The 27,732-nt window shown below is 42.6% G+C and overlaps 1 protein-coding gene across 7 annotated transcripts in view; it reads right to left on the reverse strand.

Annotated features, from left to right (window-relative positions):
- Positions 1-27,732, reverse strand: part of LOC132429456 (tubulin-specific chaperone cofactor E-like protein) — a 162,065-nt gene that overhangs the window by 59,201 nt on the left and 75,132 nt on the right. The window contains exons 1-9 of one of the 7 annotated variants that reach the window (XM_060017771.2): positions 19,406-27,387; positions 15,099-15,241; positions 13,856-13,911; positions 12,517-12,564; positions 11,242-11,306; positions 7,942-8,075; positions 4,985-5,272; positions 1,062-1,199; positions 550-715 (exon numbers count right to left, since the gene is read on the reverse strand). In XM_060017771.2, coding sequence (XP_059873754.1) covers positions 550-715; positions 1,062-1,199; positions 4,985-5,272; positions 7,942-8,075; positions 11,242-11,305 — 790 coding nt within the window. In that variant the 5' untranslated portion in view covers position 11,306; positions 12,517-12,564; positions 13,856-13,911; positions 15,099-15,241; positions 19,406-27,387. Of the gene's footprint in view, positions 1-549; positions 716-1,061; positions 1,200-4,984; positions 5,273-7,941; positions 8,076-8,791; positions 10,367-11,241; positions 13,912-15,098; positions 15,242-19,405; positions 27,705-27,732 lie in introns of those variants that run through there. The other 6 variants (XM_060017772.2, XM_060017768.2, XM_060017769.2 and 3 more) reach the window with 6 other exon arrangements.

The raw sequence follows: 27,732 nt of genomic DNA on the forward strand, positions 1-27,732 counted from the left end.
GCATGTTTTGCTGCTCTTGGAGGATTTTAGGAGAAGCTACCCTAAAGACTATGACACGTTTTTTCCTTTCTTTCTAATCATACTAGGAGGTACTTGGTACAGACTTGGTGATGCTCCAAGCTCACCCACTCCCATGGATCTACAAAGTGCAGATGGTAGAGCAGGAGTAAAGATGAGAAGGAAAATTTAAAGGGGGACATGGCAACAACAACGACAACAAAAATAATGTTAAACAGGAGGGCTCTCTTCTGTCCCTCTGGCTGCGGAATCATTCAAGAGCCTCGTCCACTGTGCAGTAGTTCCCAATGGGGAGCTGTGTTCATACCCCAGGCAAAGGCTTCAGAAACTGCGGTATGGCCAGCGCAGGGTTTCAGCTCCTGGAGCGATGAACGTGCATGCAAAAATTACCTTGATCTCCATTACCCAGAGGAGAGACTTCAAAGGGTAAAGCATCAGCCAGGAGTCCCCCCTACCATGGCTTAAAAGCCTGCCTGTCTATCTCAACGAAACAAACCCTGCTTTGCCTCAGAGAAGAGGAAATGCCTTTACCTCTGGAGGTGCAGCCATTGGCTGGGTCAATTTCCTTCCCATCAACTTTAAATGCCCAGCGACCTGGAACATTGACGTTTGTGGTCTCTTGGATATTCACAATATCAGGGGTTCTTGACCCCGGAAGGCTGAAGTAATTGGTGATGTTTCCACCATTAAATCCTGCCTAGAGCACAAAAGGAAGAGCAGACTTTTGAGCACACACATCATCCCCTAACCCCCCCCCCCACCTTGGTTTACTTGCCCACCATCTTGTTTTCAGCACACCTGAAATCAAGAGACCCCTTTTCCTGGAGTCTCTGGGGCCACCATTTCAGGTGATAATGGCCCGCTAGTTCATGCCACACCCGGATCCAGGTATCAAAGATGGGCAAGACTAGTCCCTCAGTCCACCTGCAGGACCAGACACGCTTCTCCAGTTCAAAGCAGGATTTCCCCCAGATGCTAAGAGCATAAGAAGAGAGTGCAGTGCTTCAGAAACACATAGGAGGATGAGCCAGAGAACCACCTACCTGGGCCATCACTCCCCCAAGACCCGTCAGGGGATCACCGCCGCTCGCCGTCCCAGTGGTCCAGTTGATTTCATAATAATTGAAGAGCGTGAAGGTATAGGTGCCGTCAGACACCAGGACGGCCTGGAAGGTGTTCACCTGCAGGATGCGAATGGGTGGGTGGGCTCAGGACTCACATCCCCAGGAGCTCCTCTCCCCAGTAGCAGCTCCCTTTACCCTGCCCCCTCCCCACTCAAGCAGCTCAGAGCTGCTCCGACCCCAGCCTCTGTGCTCTGCCTTCTCTCCAAATATGTTCTCACCTCCAGGGGGAAAAGCAAGACATGTGGGGCTGTGCATCCAGAAAAGAAATTGCCTGAGAATAACCTAGAGGCTGACTCAGCATCCCTCTTACATCTCTGACTGGCACCAGATAGGAAAGTCAGCGGCCCGACTCAGCATGTGATAATACGTGGGCACCTATAGATGGCAGCATGAGAATAAACTATAGGAACTAGTCAAGCCAGGGAGAGGGCTGTGAGCACCTGTTCCCAGAGCAGGTGGGGTAGGGCGTGGGGGTGGGGAGGGAGAGGGCAGAGCACGCAAATGCCAGTCGGTGGGACTCCAATGGTGGCATGGGCCCTGCTCTCTCGCTTCCTGGAACACACCGCTAATCTTGGTGAGATGTCTCCCCCTCTTTTAAATGCAGGTTGGAAAGTGATCCGTTGCGGAGCACAGGCTCCGGACGCGCAGGCTCAGCGGCCATGGCTCACGGGCCCAGACGCTCCGCGGCATGTGGGATCCTCCCGGACCGGGGCACGCACCCGCGTCCCCTGAATCGGCAGGCGGACTCTCAACCACTGCGCCACCAGGGAAGCCCCTGGAAATTGATTTTTAAAAAGCACTTGGTGGGGAGAAATTGCTCCTCTAATGGAGCATTTATGCATCACTTTATATCTGCAAAATTCTCCACCTCCATCTGTACCTCAACCAATGCTAAGACAGGCAATTTTTTGGCCCATTCCCATCATAGGAGCTAAGAAAACTGAGGGCTCAAGGGAAATTAATTGCTGGAAGTTCCACAATGACCCAGCAACAGAAAACAGAATTGGAGCCAGAGCTCCCAGTCTGATCTCTTCGTGCACTGTCATTACACACGGTCTTAATTTTCAACTTTTTAGGACGGAGATGTTATATACATTCAGATCAGTCTTGCAAACAGTTTCCAGAAAAAAGCTGTAGCAAACTCTGTCCTTTACTATTTCCCTTTGCTAATCCCTACCCGCTGATGCATGTTTTCAGGAAATTCAAGTAAAAAACAGAGTTAAAAGGAGAGGCTGCTTCGACCTTTTCCATTCAAACCTAGCATTTTCCCAGCTGCCCGATACCGTCCTGGTTAACATTCTGTCAGATGCAGAGGAAGACCCACATCCTTATCCTGTGTAATCAAACTGGGGTAGAGGATCTTGGAAGCCCCAAATCTCCCATCCTAGACAGTCCCAGGGAGGGAGAAAAGGTGCAAGTAAAGAAAAGCCCTTTTTGTACACGAGAACTTTCTCCTCAAGCTCCGTGCTTGCCACAGCTGATGGCGTTTATGATAGAGCCGCCCAGGTTTATGCCTCCATTCTCTGGCCCCGTTCAACAAAAGGGCAAAGTGGGACACAGAGAGGAGCGAGCAGTCACCTATATGGCCGCTGTGGGGTCAGATTCAAGAGAAAGGCATAAAGTCAATGTCACACAAGGACCAAAGCTAAACCCTCCTTCAGACCAGGATGCTCCTTCCGGATGTGAATTCCTTCTCCTGAAATAAAGTTGGAAATATCTTTGGTCCAAGCAGGTCTTGAACGCAACCCATGTCTGATCCCAGAAGTCACCTTAAAACCAGCCAGCCATCCTAAGAACGCTCCAGAAGCTGGCTCGCCCTCATGCACCTTCTCCCTCACTCTCACCCCCCCCCCCCACAGGTAACTCTTCAACACGGGTTGTAAGACTCCTTTGCATCTGTTCTTGTAAAACCATGTTTTTAATTCTTGAAAAGCCCTTTTATACTTCAGAGGCCTTCTAACGCTACCTGGAGGGGGCAGCTGAGGAAAGAGTTCAGGATTCAGAGTTAGGAGACTGGGTTTGCACCCTGCTCTGCCGCATATGAGGTTCAAATCCCTTTTCTTGACACTTGGGCAAGTTACTTAACTTCTCTAGGCCTATCCCCTCACCTTTAAAGTGGACGGCGAACTTCCTTGGGAACATTCTTGTGAGGGCTAAATGATTTGCAAAGATAGCCTATCACAGCCCTGGGTTCACAGTCAGCCTCAATAAATATTAGTTTTCCTTCCTTAAAGTAAACACATCCTCTTGACTTTCTACTGGGCTTCTGCTTCTAAAAGATCTCTCATGCCCAGTGTTTACTTGGCTTGTTGATACGTGTTCCTCTAAAGAAGGGGGGGCCTAGGATAGTGGGAGATGGAAGAGGGGCCGATTCCGAAGACAGGGCTGGAGGGACACTCCTGCAGCTCTGGAGGATTTTTATCATCTTTTTCTCCAAGGAGCTCAAAGCACTTAGATGTTACCTCATTCATCCTCATTGAAAGAGTCCTCACCTAGTCCATAAATTTACGCCCAAGTACAAACCAGGAAATATCTGAATTATCTTGCCATTTTTACTGCCAATGGAAGTTTTTTTTGAAAAACTGGTGGTCAGCATTTGATGGGCATTTCTTCTCTTTATTTTTCTCCCTCTGATACTAAAATGTATCGATCGCTGGCATCCTGCATCCTAAAGCTGTAAGGTATGAGGCTCAAGGACATCAAACATCACCCGAGGAGTCGTTAGCAATCCATAACATGACAGGGGGAAATTTTTGCTTCTTTAGAGGTTATTTCTAGCCAGTGCATCCACTGTTTAAACTTGTATCTTTCTGTTCTCCAGAACCTCTTAGTGATAAAGTGCTTTGCGATGCTCTGGTCAGAAGGTGCAGAGAGGCAGGGTGCTCACGGCAGGGCAGCTATGAAATGCAAGCCCAGCACGTTTCCAACTCTGCCTCTAACTCAGTAGTTTCTGTTTCACCCTGAAACAACTGACTCATCGCCAGGGAAATCGGAAAACAGATGGGATTGGAAATAATCCTAAGAAAGCGGAGGGAAGATGTCTGAGTATCTTTGCTTACTGGAAATTATACATTGAAGACGCATCTGCTGCTTCAAAAAAACTCCATTGCCAAAGTCATCCACACAAACGGCAGGCTTTCCTGAAAATTATGTTCTGTCCCTTTCTGTAGAAAGTTGATTATCTCTATAATAATGCCAGTGATAATCTTTCTTATCTGACTGTTATCTGATTGCCCATTTAGGATTTCTGAGCAGATGCTGAAACTTTATTCATGAAACACTTCAACTGCCCAATCCAATTACCATCAAATATGAATAATTCTAGCCCTGGTCACAATTTTAAAAAAGGTCATAACATAATAAAATGAGCCAGATCATTTGGCTCCAAACTGGCACCCTAGTTTCCTTTTCCTATCAGGTTTTGTGAAAAAAGAAGAAAAGGAAATTAGCTGATGGAGACAGGCATTTGGGCCTCTGGTAAGGAAAAGGGACCTTTGGGTTCCTGGTGGGTCCCTAATCGTATGGGGTCTCAGTGTCTCAATCACTCTCCTGCAAAATAGGAATGCTACCTACTGCAAGAAACTTGTGGAGGGCTTCTTTTTAGACATTTGTAATGGTTCATGATAGAGATGACACATCTTCTGAAATATTACAGCTGACTGGACTGGTTAGGTGTGATAGCTCCCTCTGTTTCCTGGAAAGTGGGTGGCAAGACTCCTCAGTGTAACTCAAGGAAACTGACATTCTTCAGCTCTAACAATTAGACTCCTTCACAGTAGTGAAGATGGACAAGAATTAGATGTCAGAATACGAAGTGGAAAAGGGAAAATTTGAATGATTACAGGTGTGGTGCTGCTTCCTCCATAAAACGTTACTTCGTCCCAGGTCACAATGAAAACCCAAGTGGCAGAGAAGGTTGCCATGTCTTTGAAGTACTTCCTGATGTCCTTGGTGGCTCTTTTCAAGATGACAGGGTCCGTGGTCTCTCTGTAATAGATCTCGCCTCGAATCCCATTGTGTACATCTGCCCAAAATGGAGCAATGAAGGCCCTCCCATCCGTCAGGGGAAAAGATTCGGGCGTGAACTGGCTCACCAGCACATTGAATGAAACAACTCCGTTGTTATTGACCTACAAAAATAAAAGAGGTTTTGCACAGTGGATCTGAGACCATGACAATTTCAGAGTTATAAACCAAGACAGATGCTCGCCTAATCATATGAATGGAAATGACTTTTAAACTACTGAATCAGAACCCCCAAACAGCAGCTTCCATTGCTCAACTAGGAGGTTCATTTGCTTCCAGACAAACTCATTGGTTTCCTTTCACTTGCAATTTGTAGCCAGCTGCATTTCTTATTAATAATCAGCCTCATTTTCATGTTCTCTATCCTGTCTTTATTTATACTTATCAAATGCTACTGGATTGTGTGTGTGTGTGTGTGTGTGTGTGTGTGTGTGTGTGTTGGGCTAGGCAGTGGCTTATGTGGGCAATAAAGAAGATCCAGAGTTACAGATGCAAAATAGACAGGAAAAAACCCAAAAAACATGGAAGCAGAAAGTTAAATGAAAAAACGGAGGAACTCTATATTAGACCTTGATTCCTATTACATGACAAAAGAGGAGTGTCGGTGAAAGGTAAATCAAATACTCCATCACCAAACTCAGATCTCAAGATGAACCATATCCCACCCTGGATGAGACATTTAAAGGATTTCTATTGATGTCAGAACCACTCGGTACTCAGAAAAAGATAAGGTTACAATCCACAGATGAGCCCAATTCCATTACAGCTCTTGTAGTTTGTTAGCTTCTTTGTATAGTCTCTGCACAAAATGGAGACATGAAAACTTTACACTGTATATGTAAATGACTACCTTATGGTGATTTCTTCATGATTTGTAAATGGCTTAGTAAACTTATTAAATTACTAAACCTTACTGCAAATAACAAGCCGATATATATACTCATAAACAGTATCTGTAAACAATTTGCCTCTGCCTGTGTCTGCAGCTCAGTATGTTGGTACATGAAGCTGATTTAACCCAAAGGCTTGTATGGTTTCAACAGCAGGAGTGTCTGTGATGGGAACAGCAGGAGTGTCTGTGATGGGAACAGCAGGAGTGTCTGTGATGGGAATACTTGCAATTCCTCAATAGAGAAACATTCTATTGTTAGGTTCATATTTAATTAGTAATATTATGGACATTAACAGTGACTCAGATCCCAGAGTTAAGTTATCAGTACCTGGGCCAAGGGTATGTATGTCAACCTATTTTGGAAGCAAGGGTGTGCAGTTTGGAAAGGAAGCTGGAGATCCAGCTACAAGGATATTGAGAGTCTGCTGTCTGCAAGTATCAGTGAACAACCCAGAAGCCTGAACAAGACTGCATGGCTTAAAGTGCTGGAAACCCAAGGAAAAATTTGCCCTCAAATAAGCCTCCCCCAAATTAAGGACCCTCCTTCTGCAAAGGCAAGAATTATTCAGACTCCATGTCACTTAGTACAATGGAGGAGAAAGGGGAGCTTAACTAAATACACGTGTTCTAGAGGTCTAGGAGACCAAGGCTTCCAGAATGGAAGTCCTGTGCAGCCCTCTCACCTCCAAAATCAGGTCAACACATTCAGAAACTTACAATCAGCTGTTATAGACTAAGGAGGCTCTACAGTGAGTAGAGCAGGGGTGTAATTAAAACACACAGACTAGCAGAGGAAGTTAGTGATGACCCAGATTTGTTTTGATTATATTCTATAGTTAAGAGCAGTGGTTCTCAAACTTTTGTGGGCATCAGAATTCCCTGGAGGGCTTGTTCAAACAGACAGCTGGGCCCCCTCCCAGATTCAGTAGGTCTGGGGTGGGTCCTGAGAAGTGACATTTCTAGCAAGTGCCTAGGTGATGCTGCAAGTTCAAGGACCACAGGTTACATAATGGAAGAGGGAACTCTTTTCTAGTGGGAGTCAGCCTTGAGCTATCAATCAAAAGTTGGGGAAGATAGAGGTCCCAGATGCAGAGGAGGCCAGAGATGGAGGTGCCTGGAGTTTTATTTCTTCTTCCAGGGCAGAGTGCAGAATAGAATAGGATGTAATATAATCTACATTTGCTTCACTTAATTCTTTTAAGGCCGAAAATCAAGACAGATTCAGTTGCTCTGAATCTTCTTGTCAATGTGCTATAGTCTCACTAGCAGCAATTCCAATGATCAAAAAATTAAAAATAACCTGAGAACACAGGTGCCCAGGAGAGCTCTGACAGCAAATGATACCACTTCTTCATGCAGCTTTGACAATGAGACCCTATGACGTATCTCAGGCCCAGTGAGGTTGGCCAATTCTGCAAACAACCTTCATATAATAGTTGAGTACCCCTCTACTCTGCTTTGACTCTGCTCCATATTGGTAGGAAGCCTCAGAAGAGCAGATGCCTAAAGTCTTCACACCCCCAGAAGGGAAAGAAAATTGCTGTTGCTCCTATTATGGTTCATTGTATCTTTTTATCTTGTCTAGTGGCAGAAATAATGTTCCTGGCACTGGGGCCTCTGCTTCGCTTGGGTGTTTCATCACCCACAAAAGCAATCCATTGCTCTGTATACTCCTCCGCTGTGAACGTTAGCCATGAAATATACCTTTGACTTTCTTAATCATAAAACCTATCAGCTCATGAAATCTCAGAACTCGTCATCTGGGCTGCCAACAAATCCTCCATTCCCAGAGCCCTGGAAGAAGGTATTTAAAATACTTTTCCTTAATGACCAGCAAGGTGGGAGAGCCCTAGAGCAACAGCTGGGCTGCTTGTCACTTACATAGATGGTGCGGTAAGGAACGCCAAAGAAGTAGATGGGGATGGCCAGCTTAATCTCAGATGAGCTTCCGTCGTCTACTTTAGGGGTTTTGGTGTCATTCTGCCAAAATGGATACATGAGCTCCCTGGGCTGAACTGTCAAGAGACAGGGCGGTTAGGTGGATGGCCGATCCCCCTTCGGTTCGGCAAGCTGCTTTCCTCCCACCCACTAAAGCCAGCTTCTTTCAGTAAGTCTTACAAACGACGTGTAAGTCAGACAGCCTTTTCATTTATCCTCAACCTGGGCTGGACACGGTGCGTTATCTTCTGCCTCTGGAAAGGGGAGCGTGGAAGTGATGGCATTTCTCCTTAAGAGAAATTACTTCCCGCTTCATTTCTATGTTTCCATACATTTAGGAGACAGCAGTGGTTAACACTGGCTGGAAGGTTGTGAAATCAGCCCTGCCTGGGGCTCTCAGGGCACTGAGAGGTGCCTCTAGGTCTGGTGTGGCTTAGCCCGCTGAATCGTTGATCAGAAGGCAACGTACAGAGAACGTGGCCAGTGGCTATGAGACTCCCTTCTAGCTCAAGAATTCTACTATCAAGTCTTTTCCTGAAAGGAGTCCCCTTCCTCCAGATGCACAATAGGAGAAGATACCAGATCACTGAGGAAATAAACAATAGTTGGATCTGGGACAAGAGTGGGAAGAGAGGGTTTGTAGTAACTGGCCTGTGAATGACCTTGATTGAGCACCCGCCCCATGAGAAGTCTCTCTGCCCAGCTCCTGTTTACAAAGACAGACATGGGATCCTCTGGGGCAAAGGAGGTTGGGCCTTTGAGCAGTCTTTGGGAGGAGGCTTGGGGCGCTTACTCATCATCCTGGTCAAAGGTGAGAGTCATCACACAGACACACACGGCTCCCCTCCTGTAACCATGTCACCACCTCTCTTGGCAAGCTGGCTTGTTTCTCAGAAGTTTCTCATCCAAACTCTTGCAAGGGGTGGCCCAGCTCAGAGAGAGAAATTAGACAATTTCCCCAGGGTCTACATTACTGATGATCAGGTCCAATGGCATTTATGAAATAATCTATATCTGGGGTGTAATGTTTCTTTGCCTCTGTCCTTTCTTTTCTTGGATGAAAACAGAGCAATAGAACATCATCTGTTCTTCCGTTTTCTTAACTCACATGTGGCAAATGCATTTGGGGCTTCTGCTGACAGTTCGTGAGGCACCTGCTTGCAGATGTTGATGCCCCATCCCCAGGTCGGGGGCCCCTCCTTGGGAAAATTCCTGCTCTGTGCTGATGGAGCCGATAGGCTGGCGAGAAACCACCAAGGGCTGCCCTGCTCTTTTGGGAGCCTTTAAGTGAGCAGAGAGCAGCTCATGTAAGAGAGTGGCCGAGTGACCAGAGAGCAGCTCAGTAGTGCCTGGCCGAGTGCCAGCTTCTCTCCTCGTGGAGCAGGGAATGAGGGGAGGTCTGCCTGGGGGAAGAGCTACTCTGTTTCCAAGGGCTAACTAACACCAAGAGGGAAATGGGGAAGATGAGCCTGGTCATTGGTGTATAAGCATCGTTCCCCAGCCTTCAGAAGTCTCTGTGAAGCCAACCAAAGGAAATCTTCGGGAGGTGCTGTAGTTAGTTTTATCACAGGGGCACTCAGCCCACGTGCTTTATTTAATGTCACCATCAGTAGACAAAAAAGGTTTCTCTAACAGTCATAATTACATAGAAGTAACAAATTCCAAATTCCCAGAAGGAAGCAATTTTTAAAAAAATCTCTTTATAATCCCTATCATAGAATTATACACAGATACTTATTAAATCTGAAGGGTAATGAACATTCTCAAATTAATAATAATAAATCAAATTGTGTCATGGATTTATCCTTCATGGGGAACTTTTCAGAAGTGATGTCCAAGTGTGAACAAGGTCTCAAATTCACGCTGAATTGTAATCATTTGAATAGAAAGATTAACTGGTATTTGGGGCAGTGTTGGCCAATCTGCCTAGGACAGGAGAAATCCATGCCCCTCCTGAGGAGACAGAAAACTATGGTCAGAGAGATTGTCCCTAACTTCTCTCTCTGCTCCAAAGGTGACACAAATTTGCAAGATTCATCCCTTCAGGAATGATCCTAACTAGCTCATGATTTTGAACTGGAAAGGATGCACAATCAACATTTTTCAATTTTAAGAAGAATACAAATAATCAAGATATCTAATATTGTAAGTACTTATCAAATAGTTGTTGAATAAAAAAAATGACTAATAAAAGGGAGTAGGTTTAAACTACAGTAATTCCTACCTTAGAAGTCATTACTATTATAAAAATATAGCTTGTTAACAGCATAGCCTATCAATAGAATCAGAGTGAATAGAAGATAGAATCTCCTCACCCATGCTGATTGTAGGCCAGGAATTTTACAATAAACTTTATGTTCCCAGAACGTTTTTTTGTTTTTTTTTCCTCCAAATAAGACACACTTTCTTAGAGCAGGAGTACGAGGTTAGAGGCAGTTGGAGTCATTATTGTGGGGTTTCACACTATAGCCTGCCTGCTACAACTGCTTAAGTTTATCCAATCCTAGAAAAATGTTAGGGCTCCACATGCCTTATAGCTCTGTTCACTCAGACTTGTAATCATGTGTCCGCTGAACTAAGCAAATAAAACAAAGAAGATGCTCTAGAGTTTTAGCCATAAAAGTTTCAAATCGATATAGACTTTCCCAGCTTTCTTGCCTAAAATTTAAAAACTGTAGAAAGAAATGCATGTGATCTCCTACCTACCCGGGGCAATGCTACATACAGAAAAAGGAGGAATCACGGAGGGGAAAAATTTTCTTATTTCACTTGCAGTTTTAGATTTTTGGCCATTGTAAGTGGCCACTGATACTCAAGTCACTGACATTAATGCCACTGGAACTCCCTCATTTTGGCTTAAACAAGTATATTTTTTAAAGTCTGTGCCACCAGTTAAATGCCTTCATTGGAATCAATCGTCAGGCATGGGATGCACACACACCTACCCTGTGTACTTTTAATGAAAATAATCTGCATATCTTAAAGACTTATTCCATTGACATGGGGCAACTTGGTATATACAAATTGTGTTCGAAGTGAAATAAGAAAAAGTAGGAATGTAAATGAACATCATTCAGAGTTAATGTATTTTGCCCTTGACGGCAGAATTTAATTTACATTTTTCTTGTTGTAACTGTAGACACATGTACACCTGCCCTGATAATTACAGTTCCAACAAAAGCGTCTCTTTATAAATTCAAGAGCATGCTAATCACGAGCTTTATGGAATTTTGTAGTACTCACCTTGGTGCCGTACAAGTGCGAAGATGAAAGAGACCCAAATTCTAAGTAATGATGAATAATTCATCCTGGAATTTTAAAAAGAAAAAGAAAAAAAAAATCCCCAGCTTGCCAGAGTAAATAGAACACCAGGTGTGTTTGGTGGCAAGTCCCAAGACACATCACAACCATCATAGAACATTCACATAACAACATCAACAGTTCTGAGTCAGGATGAAATGCCCTGGATGCTGGCGGGCCCTCCTATGTTCAACACCTCATGAACAAATTAGATTCCCCCGTGAGAAGCAGTTTGGAAGTGCAATGAGATCATTCAAATTGTCAGGAAATTATAAAGAATCAATGAGCACGGCAATGAGTCAAGGAAAGGCATCTACTCTCCAGCTACTTAAGCCCTGAAAAACAGGACCCCACTCTACAGATGCCTGTTGTGTCTCTAGAACAGACATCCATCCTCTGTGAGACCAGGCTCTCCTAATTTTCACAACAGCTTTCAATCAGGATCCCATAAAAGTCAGTTAAAACACAATGTGGTCCTACAGGTAGGAGGATTTAGAGTCTGCCATCACCTTCTGTAAACTATAGAGCCAGTCCATCACTCTGAAGTACAGACCAGAGTCACAGGCTGTAGAAGACTGTCCACTGACTTTCCATATGTGAAATGAATAATAGACATGTAATAAAAAAAGAACCATGCCAGGGGTGGCTCCTTGGAATTACAATAAAAATAGAATCCGGTATACAAGCAAGTAATTAGTCGCAGCAAATTAATTAGAGAAAGAACATCACAAAAGTGAACTTGCTTTCATTTTAGTTACAATCCGTTGGACCGGTGGCTTTACCCCTTGGACGATCTGTGCCGCTCTGTAGAGCTGAGAGGCAAGCTCCAAATCGTACGTACTCCTGTGTCAGCATCAAGTGCATGGGTAGACACTGAAGTTTGCTTCCGATAGCATTCTTAAAACTAAAAACCCTTCTCTAATTATTGGAAGCTATCACAATTCTTCAGCCAGATTTCCATGGAAAATCAGTGAATCTCCTCTGTGAGTTTTACTGTAAATCTTCAGTTGTCAGGCACACACATTGAAATCTTAAGCACATAATAAATATTAGTCAGTTTTGCTGAAAATGGGAGGAAGCCTTTAGCAGAGATCAGACACAGCTTTTAGCAGAAGGAGATGTCAGGCAGGTTTAAGACTGGAGTCCTTAGGGAAACAGTTCAGAGAGCAGGAAGGAGGATTCATTTAAATATTTGTATTTATGAAAAATGTCACTAACCTGTTCTGCAGAGACTGGAGGAATGGAGTCGGAAATATTAAGCCAAATCTTGGTAAACCAGGAAAAATTAGGTAAAACAAGAATTCATGTCAGTTCTCCCCCACTTGCTGCCAATTATTTCTGATTCCTGAAATGATGTCTGAATCCCCTACTCTCAAAACCAAAAATTCAGTTAGTCCTGCGCTAGAGTCACGTAAGTGTTGAGTTGCAATCAAGTTTTTCTTCTATTGATTAAGGAAAAGTAAATCTAAAGATCAGTTTCAGGATTGCGTAGAGAGGTTCTTTTCCTGAAAAACTAGACCTTTTTCTCCCCCCTTAAAAAAAAAAAAAAACAGAGTAGATTCAGATGGAAATGTCAGTTACTTGGAGCTGAAACCTTGGTCCTTTCTGATCGGAATCACTTTGCACTGAAAAACACAGAAGAAAACCCCCCTTCTACCTTTGTACCCAAAAAAAGGCAAGTGTATAATGTTACGGAATTAGCATCCACCAGCATGGGATTCAAACACCAAACAAAGCTGCTGCCTGCAATATTTAAAGTTGGTTTTCTACCAAAGTCTTTTTTTGTTTCTCTGCTTTTGAACGGCTGCCACAAATAGGCTCTACCCTGTTTTTTCACAGGTGTGCGTGAAGTATTGAAAGAAACTGTCTCAAACTTTTCTAGGTTTTATTCCTGCCCTTTTCCCTCTGATACACCGCAGGGCAGCGGGTTAGGCCGGGGGACAGGTAACCAACGCGAGGCAGGATCTTTCACAAGGGAAAAACCAAGGGCTCTGGAAACCTCCACAGATACCAGCGAGGGTCCTTGGAGGGAGTGGGGACAGATAGACCCCCCCTGACGAAAAGTTGCAGTAGGTATTTAAAAGGCATCGTGAACGAGGTAGAAAGGTGTCCGGTTCGATGCAGAAAGAGAAACATTGGCTAAGGCAGAAACTAAGTTTACTATCCAAAATATTTAAAGTGAGACTTGTTAAAAAAAGGAAATCATTTGAAGGTAGCAGGAGAAAACTCTCTGTAAATCAATGGGAATTTAAAAATTGCTTCAAAGTTCTCTCTGACCAGACATTTAAATGCCAACTGTATCAAAAGACATAATTCCAGTTTTGAACAAATTGTCCTAAAATGGACAAGAGGTTTGGGAAACTAGTCTTTCAGTCTAAATTATTCAATATTTTTTCCCATAATCCTGTGGTGATTCAGTAGGTTTTACGAATTCTCCACATTTACTTTCAGATGTCAAATGACTATTTTCCTCCCCAAGGCACATATTTATGTAACAGAAAATCTGATTTTTTGGGTGCCTGTCCAAAATAAAATTAAACTCAAATCCAAGACTCACCTCAAAGAGCATTCTCCTTGCCCAGCCTTTATTAAGGTTTCAGTCCAGTAGTCAACCTAAATGTAGTGAAGCAAAAGAATTGGTTCTATTTTAAAAACTGCTCGTGTCATAGTAATTGCTTTGGTCTTCCTTCATGCGCTCGTGGGTATTTGTATCTCAGCCTTTTGACCCATATTAAATGTTTCATCCTTCTTGGGGCAGGACTGCTCCTGGGATAAATGCCACCTGGGCTAACCAGATACACAAGATGGTGGCATACATGGATCAGAATGACTGAGAAGCTGGGTGCAAGCGAGTGCCAGGTGCTTGAGGACAGACGGAGCTGGCTTATCGCTGGTTGGGCTGGGGAGTCAGTTAGTGAGCATGTATTCCGGGTGTACACTCAGTGGTCACAGAGGGAAAAATGACAAAAATCTCTTTTTATGCCATGTCGGCAGGAGGGTTTATTCTGTTTGAAGGGGTGAAGTGAGCCAAGATTTGACAAGATTTAGACCAAAGGTGGTGTGGGCGTGGCTTGGAGCTAGTAACCCAAGACAATTTGCGTTTTACAAAGATGGCATAGATGGAAGCTGCTTTTTAGGCAGGAGGAAAGGCAGTTCAAACGAAACACAAAACAAAAAAATATTCCTAAAAATGAGTAGAATAAGCCTTATATGCTGATTGTTTTTGTTTTGTTTTCTTAAGTTTCTTACACCTTCTGTGAAAGAAACAGTCAGATCTGAGCTAGTTTGAAATGATGCAGTGAGAAGTGTGGACAGCCACGAGCCCCCAGCTGTGAGCTCCTTCAGGCTCAGCCTCACTGTCGGAGCCAAGGGCAACCCCATCCGTGACTGGGCGAGGCGCTGGGACAATTGCCTCAGCACTTTCCACCCGATGCAGGACTCCCCTAATGGGCAATTTTTGCTCTGGAGGACCTAGCTGAGGTGACAAAGGCTATATCAAGGGCTCAACTGAAGCAGCTCTACTATGCCCAAATCAGGGTCTAATTGGGAAAAACCTGGACTTGTGTATATAATTTTATGCATTGGGATTTTATATATGTGTGTGTGTGTGTGTATATATATATAAATATATATAATGTATATACATTGGGGTTGAAATGTCCAGATTACTGTGGCAGATGGCAGAAGAAGGGATTAAAATTCTCAGAGACATGGACACGCATGTATATCATGTGACTCCAGAAGACCCAACAGATGATCATGTCCCACGGAAAGGCCCAGAGGACAGACACATCACCCACCAAAGGCAGCAGGAATATGCTGGTGAGAGACGCACAAGCATCACAAGCAAGCTTGGTGGGGCTCCCCTCAGCAGGTCAGGGCTGATGGCAGGAGTGGTGGTCAAAGACCTTGACTGTCCAATCGCAGTGGGGATGATGGGCACCTGAAACAACAGAGACCAGGTAGCAGCACTCTACTGCCTGAAGCCAAGGGGGTCGAATCTTCATAATAACCAAGCAGGTCAGAGTTGTAGCCAAGGGGCCCTGATCCATAGAGAGTTATGGAGATGATTAATAGAGCATGGCATCCAAGGGGCAAAGTAGATGGGCAGCCAACAAGGGTATTGCTTACTATATATAATAAAAAAGAGCAAGAATGGTTGAGCAAGAGGCCAAAGACCGTTGCCCCAATGAAAGGTCTTGATCCTTTGCTCAGTTTGTGGATCTGAGTCAGTTTTTCAAATCTGGAATCCATAGACTAAAAAGGTAACCAGGTCACCAAAGGGAAGAATCCTGCAACATCATGACAAGTGTGTACAGTAGTGATTCTCTCAGTCCTTCCCCCAAAGGACCTATGGTCATTTACTTGATTGACTGTAGACTGGGGGAGGGGAATGCCTAGATATCTTGTGGACTGTTGGACAAGGGGTTTGAGTTAACATTGATACCCAAAGACCCTGTTAGAGTGAAAACAGAGAGGCCAAGAAAACAAAAGGAGACCTGGCCAAGTCCCAGCAGGCCCACAGGGGCTGCCGACCTACCTGGATGTCAGTTCCCGAGTCCCTACATATAATTGGGTTTAATATACTTGACACATTTGGTCCTTGGTCTGTGTGGTAGAAGCTGTCACAGCAAGGAAGGAAACTGATCCTTCTACTCCAGCCAAGGTAGTAAATACAAAAGAGTCTTGCATCCTGGGTTTGGGGGAAGATGGTGAAGATTAGTGTCACTCTTAGAGAGCAGGGGTGGTGGGATTTATCATATCTCCATTTAATTGGGCAAGATGGATCCTGAAGAATAACTGTGGGCTACTGCAAGCTCCAGTTTGCATCTGCTGTACTAACATATCTTTGCTGGAGATACTGCGTTAGTACAGATGGCTTCAGATACATGGCTTCAGATACATGGCATGTGGCTGTTAATCGGGCAAATGCATTTTTTTCCCTATCTGATTCAGGCGTGAGGATCAGAAAAATAGTTCATCTTCAAATGGAACAGACAGCAATATACATTTATAGTTTTGCTGAGATTGGATGGAATGTCTCCTATAGAACATCACCTTGATTCACAACGTTGACAACGTTGATTGGCACGATGAGGAAGAAGTGCTCCGAAGGTGGGAGTTACATTCTTCAGAGATTCAAGGCTAGTACTTCAGTAACACTTTTAGGAATCCAGTGGTCAGAGACATGCTGGGATCTCCCCACCAAAGCAAAAAGCAAATGGCTGTATCTTGCAACCTCTCTACAAAGAAATTCTCCCCTCTTTGTAGCTTTCTTTGGGTTCTAAAGGCCACATATTCCGTACCTACAAAAACTGCTCCAGCCCACATACCAGGTGACATAGAATTCAGCCAGCTTTGACCTGGGTTGAGAGCATGAAAGAGCTTTGTAGCAGCTCCAGACTGTAATGCAAGCAACCCTGCCACTTGGGTCATATGTTCAGTAGGTGCTTTGTTGTCGGAGATGTTAGGGGCAGAAAAAGATGAAATGTGATGTTTATTGCAAACCCCAGTGGGAAAACCATAACTCAGGTCCCTGGAGTTCTGGAGCAAAGTCGTGACATCCACAGCAAAAAATAACACACCTCCTGAAAATCAGCTCCTGGCATGAGAATGTACCCTATGATGGAACATTTGACCAAGATACAAGTGACCACGTGCCAAGAAATCCCCTCATGAGCTGGGCCCTGTTGGACCCCCCAAGACATAAAGTCAGGGGGTCCCAGCAGCAACCTACCCTAAGATGGAAATGGCAGAGCTGCATATCTTGAACTGGCAATGAGCAAGCTGCTGAACTAGGTAGCCCAGAATCCATGTCACCTTTCAGAGTTATACTGGTTATCCCGCCCCGCAACCCAGATAACGCATATGGCCCTATGTGAAGTGCGAGGTGGGCGGTGCATATGACAAGCTGAAGGAGGATGAAAAAGCCTAAGCTTGGTGTGTGTCTGCAAGCCCAGAGCATATGGTGGCTCCACTACAGCCTCATGCAAGGGTGGCCTTGAAAGACAATGATAGAGGAATATTTTCCCAGTGGGTGGACTTGGGGGCATTATATCTTGCCCCCAAGTACTCTGTGTCAAAGTGGTCTGATGTTAGAACATGTACAAATTCATAGGCAGTGGTGAATCACATATCCAGTTGGACAAGGGCCTGGAAATAAAAAAGTGGCAAGGAGGCCTGGAGTAGAGACATGTGGATAGACAGATGGGAATGGACATGAAGTGTGAAGATCTTTGTGTCCTATGTTAACACCCGAAAGAAAGCATCCACTACAGAAGAGGGACTAAACAACTAAGTAGACAAAATGACTTGGGCAGCTGACCTGAAGCAGCCTTTGTCAGTGTTGGTATGATGGGCACGTATATGAAGTGGCCACAGCAGCAAGGATGGAGGTTATGCAGGAGCCCAATAGCATGAACTCCTATTTAGCAAGGCTGAGTTAGCTATCCTGACCTCTGAACGTTCACCCTGCCAATAACAGAGACAAAAGCTAAGCCCTCAGTCTGTCACTGTTCCTCGGGGAGACCAACTGGCCACTTGGTGGCAAAATGACTACACTGGACCACTTTCATCCTGGAAGGGCCAATGGTTCCTTTTCCCAGGAATAGACCTGGACTCTGCATATGTGTATGCTTTTCCTGCCCACAGGGCTTTAGTCAGCACCACTAGTGAGAGGCTTGCAGAATGCCTGATCCACAGGCATAGAATTCCATGCAAAATAGCATCCAACCAGGGAGGCCACTTTACAAAAAAGGGGATGTGAGCGTGGGCCCAAGATTACAGTAGGAGCCCCTGGTTGGAGCAGTGTCCCCAGTAGGAGGAATGCATGGGTCCAGGCACCAAAGTGTGGAAGCAGGAGTAGCCCCACCTGCAAGTACTCCCAATGATTATTGAGGGACTTTGGCTTCCCAACCCCTCATCTCTAGGTTGTGCAGAGTTTGACATCCTGGTTCCCAAGAACGCGTGCTCTCACCAGGGGACACGGAAAGAGTCCCACGGACCTACAAGCTATGGCTGTGATGCTGCCTGGGTACTCTGGGTTCCTTGCTGCAGAGACTAGCAGGAAAGACGAGCCACCACCCTATTAGGAATCCCCGACCCTGAGAAGCGGGAGGAGGTGCAGCTGCTGTTGCGTGACAGGCTCAAGGGATGAGACATGTGGAACTCAGGTGACCCGTGATGGTGGCTCTTGCTACTCCCTGGCCCAGTTGTGACTGGGGTGGACAAGCAAAGCAACCCAAGTCTGAGCAGCATATAGTTACCAGGGATTCAGATTCCGCAGGAATCAGGGTTTGGGAAAAACCACTAGGTAAACCACTGAGACCAGCTGAGGTGATAGAATGGATAATGGAAGAGGGAGATGGTGGGTACCAGTTGTGGCTCTGAAGCCATCTGCAGTGTCACGGGCTGTAGTCCGTTCCCCTAACCTCCCTTTTCTGAGGTTCCCCTCTGGAAGAGCCCTGGAGGAGCTGGCTCTGATCACGGATGGAGAATTGCATCTACACATGGCACAGGGTGGACTGTGTGGTACATACAGTCGTGCACCACTCAGATCCACCTTCAAGAAAAGAATGCTTTCCAGCCACAGGGAGTATGGTTAGATGACAGCTCCCAACTGTTGGCTCCTTTGGCGTCTGCATCAGTGTTCAAGCTGAGGTCATGTTCCTGTGTTCCTCCATCAATGACTTGAGAAAAGCTTTGGTAAAAGGACCTAAGTGGGATGCCTCTAATAGGAAATCTTTGCTCTAGAGCATCTTATTGGGCTTGCAGACTTTGTCAGGGCTGCTGCGTGGTGTGATGCCCCCTCCTGCCCCATCTTTCTTCTTCCCCTTTTCTTTCACAGGTGTTATTACCCAATAAACCTTTTGCACTCCTAACTCCACCTTAGCATCTTCCTCCTAGCCATCTGAATCTGCAACATTGGTGTCCTGGATAAATATACAAGCCCTCTACAACTGATCATTTTGCTTCATTGTATAATCTGCCATGGAGATTCCAGATATTTTTGTAGTACGGTTGTTTCTACCACTTATCCACTGATTGAATAATGTTCAACCTCCTAGATCTAGCTAGATAAGGTGATTACATCGAAGGTTATGCTTACGTTCTCCCTGAAAATGGTAGTTAGCCACAGCAGAATCCTTGAAATGGATGAGGTGATATAGAAAATGCAATTATGCTCGTGAAGACTTCTCCTGAACAGTAAAGATGTTCATGATGAAAGGGTCTCAAGAGCACCACATCTGGAAGTTTGCTTCTCTTACTGCCTTGGAATCTTCATTCTTAGACACCTGGGTTAACTTTCATGGGTTCTCCTGAAGTCTGTTTTTCATTCTTAAGAGAAAAATGTTTAAAAACCTGATGTCATATTTCTAAAATTTTCATATTTACTAGTATCATGGTAATAATCGTTTAATGGCAAGCTGCAAGCATTAGGAGTTTAAATCGTAGCACAAATGCTCTGGACATGTCTTTTTAAAGAATTAATATTATTTGCCTCTAAGTAATTTTCTTTTTGTGCTGATCTTACTCCGTCTAGACACTGGACTCTTAATTATGAGAAAAATGGCATTGGCTCTTTGAAAATCACATTGAGTAACATTAATGTTTATTAACTAGCAAGACTTTCTAGATCTAAGATCTCAATAATAAACGATGCTCAGCTCTGAAATTGAAACAAGAACTCACAGATATTTTCTGAAAGTAACTCTAGTACCTATCTCTAGGCAAGGAGTTTGAAATAGCTAATTCTAAGTAGACCAACATAACCAAAAAAACCTCACAACTGGTCTTATTCTAACATCCTTGTTAGCACATTAGCAATAAGGTTGAAAAGGGGCAGGGGGAGTGGAGAGACACTCTATATTCCCTATTCACCAAGTAGCACCAAGTAGTTCTAGAAGAATTTCACTGGTCGGCAAGAAGCAGCTCTGATTAAAGCTTACTGCAGACAATAAACAGAGGGTTTTAGCACTATTTGTCTATCACTTTTCAAGGGCACTCAGCTGAAACAAATGCTCATACATTGTTAAGGATAAATAATACATACACCTTTCCCTGCAGAGGTGAAATCTCACTCACCAATGATTAAAAATTGCAGATTCCAAGGGAAGAGAGCTCATAAGACAGACGATATGCATGGCTCATGCAAATCTATTATGTGTCGAATTCAAGTGCCTAGATTTGCATGCCTAATTGGGAAGAATGCCATCTTGGTTGCACTAACATCTCGCACGTATCAAGCCCAAGATCAGTAAAGTCTTTGACCTTGCAGGGATGTGACAAGTATTAAAATCAGAAAAAAAAATGTTCTTTTATGTAATTCCAGTGGAGAACAATTTGGCAATATCTATCAAAATTACAAACACTCTGACCTTTTGATCTAGCAGTCCCACTTCTGGGAATGTATTCTACAGATTCATTTCAAACATGTAAAAGAACATATGCTTTTTACTGCAGCAAATTGAAAAAAGTAAAAAAGAGAGAAAAAAAGAGGGAGGGAGATTGGGAGAGAGAACAACGAAAGACTCACATGTCTATCAATGAGGTGTTGGTCAAATAAACTATATACCACATCTATAAATGGAATACTATATCTTATATTATAAACAAAGGGTAAGGTGATTTCGTATATGTTGCTATAGAGAGATTTCCAAGATACATTTTAAGTGAAAAAAAGCAAGGTGCATGATGGTATATAATATGCTAACTTTGCTGTATAAAAAGGGATCAATAAGTATATTCTCATTTGCTATTATTTGTGTTGACTCGGCAAAGACACACAAAAAGCTAATAAAAGATGGAGTACAGGGGTTAGAGTAGAATTTTCCAGTGTATACTTTGTTTATATTGTTTGATTTTTGAATCATGTGAATGTTTTGTATTTAAAATGAAATACAAATGGTTCTTAAAAGATGTCTTCTTGTAAACAAACTATAAACCAAACAAAATTTTAACACAACCAAAGCAATTCATAATGTCCTAGTTGTATTCTCTAATAGTGGAATAAGGCTTACATCTGCCCTCAAATGTATCAGGTAGTTCAGAAAACACTGTATTTTTTAATGTCTGCCTCCTCTTATTCCCATTCTTATTTAACACCTTAATTGTATTACCTATAATGACTAAGAAGCATTCAAGGGTGAAGAGTCTGTGAAAGACTCAGTAAACTGAAATTGCATCGTAATTTTTTGGCAGACCTAGATCTCACAGACCATAATAGATAAACTGCCTCCTCTATTTTGTAAGCAATATTTATATTCCTCACAAGGCTCTGTCTTGAATTTTAAAGAGGAACAGTAACAGTGACAGCCTCAACCTTTCCCGTAACAAAACCTGTGATATGGGCTGCATTAGATTATCTACTTTTTCTCCCCCTATAAACACCAAGTTCACTTGAACACGGAAGCCTCCTTAATAAAAGTCTGAGTCAAAACTGAGTGACCTGTCTCACCTTTAGTTGTTCACGGAAAACAAAGCGTTAAGGCTCTAGAATGTCGTCAGGTTGAAGACCAAGTGACCGGTGTTCAGCATCATATTGCAGGTTCACTTCTTCTTGTCAACAGCACCCATGACAAGTGTCCAATCTGGCTCCTCCCAGGAGAGCAGGGAGGACAATGGATATACACCAATCACAGTGTTACAATTCTGAAAATGGCATGAGGACAAGTTTCAATTTGGATTTAGAGCTATCAGCCGCATCAGTGATTTTGTTATAGAGCAAATCAATTTAGTAACTGAATGTGGAGGAACATCTCACTTTAGTGTTTTAGTGAAACATAAAGACTAACATTAATGGTGTGACTGTGGAGGGCTATGGGAGAACCTTAGCAGCAGGTAGTATAGTACAGCTCTCAACTGCAGCCAGACTGCTTGGGTTTGAATCCTAGCTCTGCTGTCTTTTATCAACGGTGTGACTTTTGGCAAGTTACTCAACCTATCTGTGCCTCACAAGTAAGAAGATGGGGATAATTAACAGTGCTGAATCATAGGGATATTGTGAACATCAAAAGGGCTTAATATAGGTAGAGCATCTAGATCCGGCCCTGGCTGATAATAAACGCTCATTGTTAATGTTTAGAAGAAACACGAGCATGAAAATTATAAGCCTGGATCCCTGGCACTGATTCACACGACCAGCAACCCTATCTGCTTTTGTCTCATCTCCCTCTTGGATTATGAGTTTGTTACTCCCCTCTTGATATGTGTGCCTTAAAACAGAACGCAAGCAAATTGCTCAGGTGCCTAAACCACACTGAAGAAAGGCATAAGATGTTCACACGTTTTCTACTCATATGTCTAGGCAAGTATATATATCTGAACATCTTAATAGATCAGTTTGTTACCAAAAAAAAAAAACCTACCCATTTTTAGTGTTATTCTCAAATTTTTGAAGGAAAAGGATTCAGAAATTCATTATATTTTAAGGAGATATAATATGGTATGCTATCCCTTTCATGTATTAACTCAATTCCTAAATTTTAGTTACATTAAAAACTTAAAAGTAGATGAAATGACTCATGTTAATATCTATCATGACCTATGCGTTTTAAAAGTTACCTGGCTAAATTTGAATCCTGAAATCCTAAGTCTAAGTTGGAGAACACAGATAACTTCTTTTCCAGAGAAGAGCTGGAAAGACAAATGTGACTTCAAGGGTTAACCTCCTTGTTTTACATGCATTCGGGTGGAAGTTATAGCATTTTTCAGTCCAATGGGTATTGGGTGTCTTGACATATGTCTACCTTGCAAGAACTCAGAGACCCTCATAATAAATACTAAACAGAACTTAGCACAGAGGTTAAAACTATAATTTTTTGAAATTTGAATAAGAGGTAGAAATAATCTTACATTTAAACAGATCGCGATACTTACACACTTCTGAAGCACTGAGAAAGAATTTGATAGAGTCTGTCTTCTAAATACAGTAATAAAGTATATATAGTTCTTGGACCTTAGGTCTTGGTACAAGGTTAATTCATAACAGATTACCAAGAAATTACTGATAAGCAGATACGGTTCAAGTGCCCCAAACCCTAATTTTTAGAGAAAATTATTTTTCAAAGGAAAGAAACGTCACGTGAAAAAGTGTCGCAAATTTCTAATTCATCAAAATGAGATTCTTACTCAAAAACGGGGATGCCGAATAGCTCAAAGGTGGGTTTTCATCCTTAAAAGAGCATGTTAGAAGTATAAAACTTTGCTAACAAAAAGGCAATAACATATTTCCTATGAACCTTTGTTTTGCGGTTTTAATTTCTAACTTTGGCAAGATGCCAACTAAGTTTGTTAAGCTGGTCAAACTCTTTTACCAGCTTAGGCCAGTTCCCCAGAGGACTCAACCACAGCACTGATGTTGAATTTCTGCTGTATAAAAATAAACATGCACCACGACTCCAGGAAAAAATCAGAACACAAAGAGAAAGTGGACTTTTAGATTTTTAATTTTTTTTAAAGATTATCTATATATCTATATATATATATTAATAAAAGTGCAAAGAATAGACCTTCATGTTTAAATTATATTCTAAAATAAAATATATATTTCCATGAACTGCAGGAGACAACTGGCAAGTAAAGAGCCTGAGAGAGTCCAGTCCCTCTCCATCACTACAATGGACATATATTTGAAGGAAGCACCTATGAAAAATAGTGTTCACAACACACCTGGTAACACAGAGAGCTTCTGGGTGTTCTTGAAAGCAGTTTGCATGTCAATCTAACACGAAATGAGGGGAAAAATCAAATTCATAAACAGAAATGACATTGCTTAGAACAATCTATTACTCTGTACTCTTGTTTTATTTGCCCTGGAGCCTAGCACCTCCCACGGAGCAAGCCACCTTCACACACGCGCTCGTGAAACTATCGCCTGCGCGCCTCAAATGGTGATAGTTCCTTGTGCAACAAGCCTTCCCTGTTCATAACACTGCTGATTTAGCATCATAGCTGAAACATCTGGTTAGAACTGAACTTTTCTTTTTAAGTAAACAAACTTTTAAAACATAGCATCATAACATTCGGCTCTGTTACACATAGCTCATGTTTTGGGCTTGTTTTCACCAAAAGGTCTTAAAGGAACAAGAGTTATATAATATCTGCTGCTTTCTTATGTATTTATGGCTATGGTGGTGATAGGTTGCAGAAACAATAGAAACTTTCAATAATAAAAAAAGATATATGACTCTGAACTTTTTTTTTTCTTTAAAGCAATCTGGGATATTTCAAAAATTCAAATTCAAAAACTGATTTCCACTGTGGTGTCAGCAGCTACATGCCCACATGAAAATGATGCCTCAGTTTTTACCTGGCTTTCTTTTATTACTCCTTTCCTTTTTCAGAACTGACAAAAAATTTCTATTTTAGAAAAGATATGTTCTATACACTGTGCCTGTAGCAACATATCTGTAATACTGGCTATGACAGAATTTTGCCTCATGAATGTCAATAATATGCTCTCACTGAATCTGGATGAAGTTAACATTAAAATACAGATAAGCTACAATCAATTATGCATAACTTGTAGACTCAAAAGTCCATGGTCTCTCCTCTCCTTCTTTTTGACCTGTTATAAAAATAATTTTGGTTACAAGTGTCTACACAGCACCAATTTTATTTCAAAAGCAGCATCTTTACTCAGCCACCCAAATCAGTCTACATGTATACATGCTCAAATATCTTTTCTCATTTACTTCTGTTCTGTAACTCTAAAAGACCGGTAATTGCATTAGATCTTGTCTCAATCAAAAATCATTTAGCAATTATTAAAACAATCAATTACAATGCCCTAAAAATACCCACGGCCACTGAATTAAATGAGAAGTTCCCCTGACATGCAACTGTGTAATCGGAGAATTATGCCTGCAGTCGATGAGCACTGTGTTCTGTAATAGCAGAAGGAACAGGTCTCTAATAGTAAAAAAGCATTTCATAAAACTTTGTCATATATAAAATATCTTATTAATTGTCATCATTCCACTGATGATTAAAGCATAAGTGTTTGCTCTGCTTTCTGCTGTGGGACAGTCGGGGGTCATACAACCTCAAAAAATAAGGGGGCATCTGTTTCTCAGGCTGACAAAAGCTCAGTTACACTGTTTCTCTCTCAAACTCGTCTGCACTCACGCACACGTACACAAAAAGCATCCACAGTTTTAATCTTCCTGACACTGTTGCCACACTTTTTTCCCACTTCCAAAAACCTGTCAGGAAAATGTGATTGCAAAATAATTATTCTTGTCTATACCCAGCCTGGATCTCCATCGCTCATTTTTATGATTTTATGATTTTGAAAGATAAAGCAAAAGGAGAACAGGCATCATTCATCTTCCTCAAACCCTTTGGTTTCCACTTTCAATGTTACAGTGAATGTAGATTTGACTCAGCAGGCCTGGGTCAAAGGCTTTACAGATACTGAACCTGAAGTGCATTAAGAGAATAAACATCTGCTATCATGGCGTAGGACAATTTAAAAAGTAGCATCCGTGAAGAGTTTACAAGAGTCACCTAAAAATTTCCTAAGAAATTAAAGAATTTGTAGGAGGGACGGAATCATGTAACAAAGGTCAAAAGGTCAAACTCAATCGGGTAACAATTACATTCTTTGAAAAATACTTCATGTGCACATTTTCTGCCCCAGGTGCACTAAGTCCTTCTCAAGTCTCCTATCTGTAAACATGGTGGATCCAGAAAGACATATATCAAAGAAAGAGATTACACTGATTAACAAAGGAATAGAAGAACAGACAAAAAGATTTCAGAGCAGGTAAGGACTACCTTTTAAAGGAAAGTGCTTTAAATATGCTTCTGCAAAAAATATGACTTGGAGGCAAATCTGAAGTTTTGACACTTATACTTTACTCAGAGATTAGTCAGAGTTGTTCTTCTGTAGGGGCAACTAAACTGAAATGTAAAACAAAAAGAATTGTTCAATTATGACATCACAAAATCCCAGGGAAAAACTAGGAATCAAAGCTCCCTTTGATTAAAATTTCCCACTTCGAATGCAAGGTGCAAGAGCAAAAGCTTCCAATGATGACAGGCAGGAAAGTCACAGTACTCGTTCTCCCATACTCCCCCCACTTGACTCCCTCATACACACTACAGGGAGTTTACTAGCTAATTCTCAGCTCTCCTGGCACGTATATCCATTGCTCTGTTGGATTCTTCATAAAGTCAGGCCTCCATTCCCAGTAGTTTAAAGTAATGAAAAAGATAGACAGATACGAAGAAATACATTCAAAAAGCAAAAAGCGAAGAACTCTGGAATGTGACGTAGCTCATGTCAGTAATGGTTGATATAACTGTGGGAGGAACATTAAAATTGAGATAGTTACATACAGAGTGATCAGGCTGCTGTGCCTGTGCTTCCTGGAATTCTAACACTCCATCTACTCTTCTTCCAGACCCTAACAGAGCTATAGGTTCTAACTGTACCTGAGATCAGAATCAGGCTGACAAATGCGTGACACACTTGAAATTATTTAAAAAGGGAGAAATGAAGAAAAACGTTACCCAAGTTGAAAAATAAGAAGTTCATTATGGACAGAATAAAACTAAGGTAAACATGTATGGACACGAGTCGAAATGAAAAACTGAACCCAAGAAGGAAAGGAGAGAGAGGGAGGGGGAAAAGGAGGAATTGGGAGAGAGATGTGTTGCCCCTTCCTGGAAAGATTCCTTGTTTCCTGATTTAAGTGCAAGATACTCTTCTGAGGGGACAATGCTGTTCACGCCATCATCGCAAGTACACCTAAGTGGTCCTGAGGACCAAGCAGTAGACAGATCCCAGTGAACACAGTAAGAAGTCGGTGGCTGCCTAGTCCCCTCTCATGAGGGAGGGCACAGAAACTGGAGATGTGGCCAATTCTGGTGGCAGAGTAGAAGGAATCTGTGGTAGAAAATACCAAAAACAGCCCCCTACCCATTCTAGGGGGAAATATACAAAACCCCCCTGAAACCTAAACAAAACAAAACAAAACAAAATAAAACAAAACAGAGCAAACTTCTCCCTCCTGAAGGAAACCTCATGGGAACAAATGCCCTGCGAGTCCTAATGCGTGTGTTCTCACAAGGCTGGCGGAGGTTATTTTGTTTTGGATTCCACAAAAATTTTGTCTCCATCCCTAATGCCAAAAGAATGCAAGGCTCGAGAGCTGTACTTCATTTCCTCTGGGCCAAAGGGCGCTTCATGGTCAAAATAGTAGAGAAGCATGTTGCTAGTGGGTAATTGCACCAGAGTTTTTAATTGTTTCTTTAGTTCTGCAACTGTTTGGTCCAGACGAATGGTCATTTCTTCCACCTGGTCGTTAAAGTGGACTTCTACTTTCGCACTGCTCTGGGGTCTCAGGTCCACTTCTGCCAAAGGCTCCAACTTCCCATATTTTGTGACTAGTTCATGATACCTAGGAGGATAAAAAAACAAAACAAAAC

Source organism: Delphinus delphis, chromosome 8 (assembly GCF_949987515.2).
Source record: "Delphinus delphis chromosome 8, mDelDel1.2, whole genome shotgun sequence".
NCBI classification, from domain to species: domain Eukaryota; kingdom Metazoa; phylum Chordata; class Mammalia; order Artiodactyla; family Delphinidae; genus Delphinus; species Delphinus delphis.